Source organism: Telopea speciosissima, chromosome 1 (genome assembly GCF_018873765.1).
Source record: "Telopea speciosissima isolate NSW1024214 ecotype Mountain lineage chromosome 1, Tspe_v1, whole genome shotgun sequence".
Lineage (NCBI taxonomy): Eukaryota > Viridiplantae > Streptophyta > Magnoliopsida > Proteales > Proteaceae > Telopea > Telopea speciosissima.
The window spans coordinates 29,025,330-29,028,388 of record NC_057916.1 but is presented as its reverse complement, the minus strand read 5'-3'; the positions used below and the strand labels follow the sequence as shown (position 1 = coordinate 29,028,388).

Sequence of the window (3,059 nt, the reverse complement as noted above, 5' to 3'; positions counted from 1 at the left end):
TCACATGGCACTTCATAAAAGAATGAATGGCGTACCAAGGAAGGAAATTCATAACTGAAAGTCTGAAACTACCTAAACATCAATTATCTAGCAGGCTGAGAGCATTAACATTGCAAGAAAAAAGAAACTAAACCATCATGGGGCTTCAACATGTGTACATATGAGCAAAATAATAGTTAAAAGCCACAGAGAGCTTCCTGAACATTAATTAAGTCTCACCAAAACTGATTATATATGATGGAATGACCCATATTGGATGCTCTTACACTCTAAAAAGAGGCAAGAAAAAAAGGGCAGGAAAACAAAAAATCTAGGTACTGCTGACAACTTCAGAAAACAATGTAAGAAAATTGATTTGTCCACATCAATTCTACTCAAGCACTCTCTTTTTTCAGCTTTGCAAGTTCTTGCCTGATAGCTCCACCCCTCTGCACAAACACACAAAATTAGCCTCACAAGAGATCAAGCAGAGCAGAACCCATGCAACGCAGATAAAAGTACAAAAAGACTGACTTCCTTTTTTCCCTGTTGGGGGGGGGGGGGCAAATGCAAAAAGAATAGCTCCCATTTTTTGGGGGGCCGGGGGAGCATTCTAATATGAAATCTGTCACAATTAAAGAATCATCATGATCTCAAAATGCCAATAAATGCTACTCTCCCAGTAATTCCTATCTTCATCAATAGTCTTAAGAGATTTCAAACTAATGGAGTTATCCAAATAAAAGGAATCACAAATACCATTCTCCGAAAAAGCCAAAAAGGTTACTTAACCAACCTTGATCTTTGCTAGCATGATTTTGAACCTGTCAAAATCGTTAAGAGAGGCCCTTCTCTTTTGAACAATCAGCTTCCTGCCCCATGAACTTTTCTCCCACTTGTTCTTGACATCTGTGAGACAGTAGCACATTTTCACTTAGAATCGTGTTAAGACCAGACAGCAACTAACACCCATTTATGTATCGGAAATGAATTTTCCCCTCACCTGCAGCCTCCATAGCAGCAATCAGGGTGTTCTTCTTCGGGATTCTCTTGATGTCGATCTTAATATCTGTCAGTGAGAGCCTCTTGAAATTCATTTGGCTTCTCACCATGTCAGGAGCATCTACAAGAGCCTGCCAAGTTTGTGTAAAATAGCAGTGAGATATGGGAAACTATACTTTGTCAGGGCCAATAAGTATGAGAAGGGTGAAAAACAAATATTGGGCCACAGAGACCATGATAATGTGACTAGATATTTGAGATTTATTAACTTAAAACCAATAGACTAAATGCCTCTGTATTAGACCACCATGGTCATAAGGACCAATTGCAGTATCCATACAACTATACAAGTTCAACACTAGAAGATATTCAAGCAGTTACATATTAAAACATTTTGCCATCAAACATGTTGAAAGGGCAATGAGCAAAATAGGAACTTCAAGACACGTGTTCCAAACCTGGATAGCTTAAAAGAATACAATCAAGTGATAAATAATCACTCATTTTTTATACAGAATTGCCATTCATGAGCTACTACTCAAAAAGATCTTCTCTTTCACACATTCAATCCTATCTATAAGCTGTGCAATCATACAAGGCATGGAAATCAACAAGGTTCCAGGGGTTACACAGGAAGCTTCATATGTCCATATTGATCATTGGTTGAGAGTTGAGACCGGCAATCAAACTCTAGGAGATCTAATCTCTCATTGTTCCTCAGTAGCTAAGTGGTAGAGTGGTCGAATCCTACTTGAAGAGATTTGATTCATTCTTAATTAATTTAATTAAGTATGAAAGGGCTTGCTTTGACCATTAGGATTTAGGAATAGGTAACTCATTCCTTGCAGGCAGATGCTACACAAGCAGCTCTTCTATCTTTCTCTCTCCTGCCCTCTCCTATTGAGGAATTGTAACCCACCCTCTCCCATCGACACGAACTGTAACCTACCCCCCGGATTAGTGGGTTCTCCATACTGCCAGCTCAAATAAATCTCTCCCATATGTTAAACAGAACAATTGACTCAAAATTCCACTCAAAAGGATAAATCTGGATCTTTGAAACAGCCCCAAAACATTCCCATAACCTATCAAGTGCATATGTCCCATATTTGAGTAATTTCATTTGTGGTAACATTATTTCTTAACTTAACCAGTGACCAACACAGTGCTCCAAGTAATTCTTTCCGACCTCCACAGTCATCCATAAATAATAATTTTCAGGAATACACACGCCGTTTCCCTGAAATGTAACATAATCTACAAATAAAAAAAATATGGAAGACAGTAAAAACAATCCAATAAAACCCTGACTAAAATGGATGAAGGGATGAATAGCAGTGGCTGATGGAGCAGTTAGGGACTCATGAAGTCTGCATTTCTCGATTTGTTTTCTTCCTTACTAGATTTTCAAGCAAAATATGATTGACATGATTCTCCTCCAAAAGTAATGATTCAGTAGCAAAAGCAAACGGAGACATAGAAGTATTGGAAAGTGGCTGCAGATCTGAGCAAGAAATAAGTTTAACAAAAAAATGCATACCCGGTTCTGGTCGATAACGTCTACTATCACAACGAGCTTGCCATATTCCTTCCCGTAGTTTACGAGAGCAACTCTCCCAATCTCTACGTACCGCTTGAAAGGCTGCGAAAAAGCAAACCAGAAACGAAGAGCGTAATATTTAGGTTAGAAAAAAGGAATTTCATTTCAAACAGTATATAGTGAAAGTAAACGAGATTATCGAAGAAGCTGATAGTCACCATTATCGCAGCTGTGTACGAGAGAGAAACGAATCGTTTAGAGCTTTTCTCCTTCTTCGGATTCGGAAGAGTAAGGTAGGGTTTCAAAAATCCCTTAAATAGAAAAAAGTCGACAAGGGCATAGGGCGATCGGGCTCGGCCAACTCTAGTCCAACGGTCCAACCAGGGTTTCAAGAATCGGGATTTGGGAATCGGATCTGTGAATCGGTCAATTTGGTTTGCAATCGGTTGACACTGGTCCCAATTTTTACCATTCCTAATCGTTGCTGCGTGAATCGAAATTGGGTCAGCCAAAACAGAACCGAATCAGTTATCCGGGG

General features: G+C 39.2%; 1 protein-coding gene across 1 annotated transcript; it reads right to left on the bottom strand.

Moving 5' to 3' along the window:
* Positions 1-354: 354 nt before the first annotated feature.
* LOC122655506 (60S ribosomal protein L14-2-like) lies at positions 355-2,809 on the bottom strand. The gene is made up of 5 exons (XM_043849693.1): positions 2,740-2,809; positions 2,522-2,623; positions 983-1,112; positions 776-888; positions 355-428 (listed from the first exon to the last, which is right to left on the bottom strand). The coding sequence occupies exons 1-5, from the start codon at positions 2,740-2,742 to the stop codon at positions 375-377; spliced, it is 402 nt and encodes a 133-aa protein (XP_043705628.1). The 5' UTR covers positions 2,743-2,809; the 3' UTR covers positions 355-374.
* Positions 2,810-3,059: the final 250 nt, after the last annotated feature.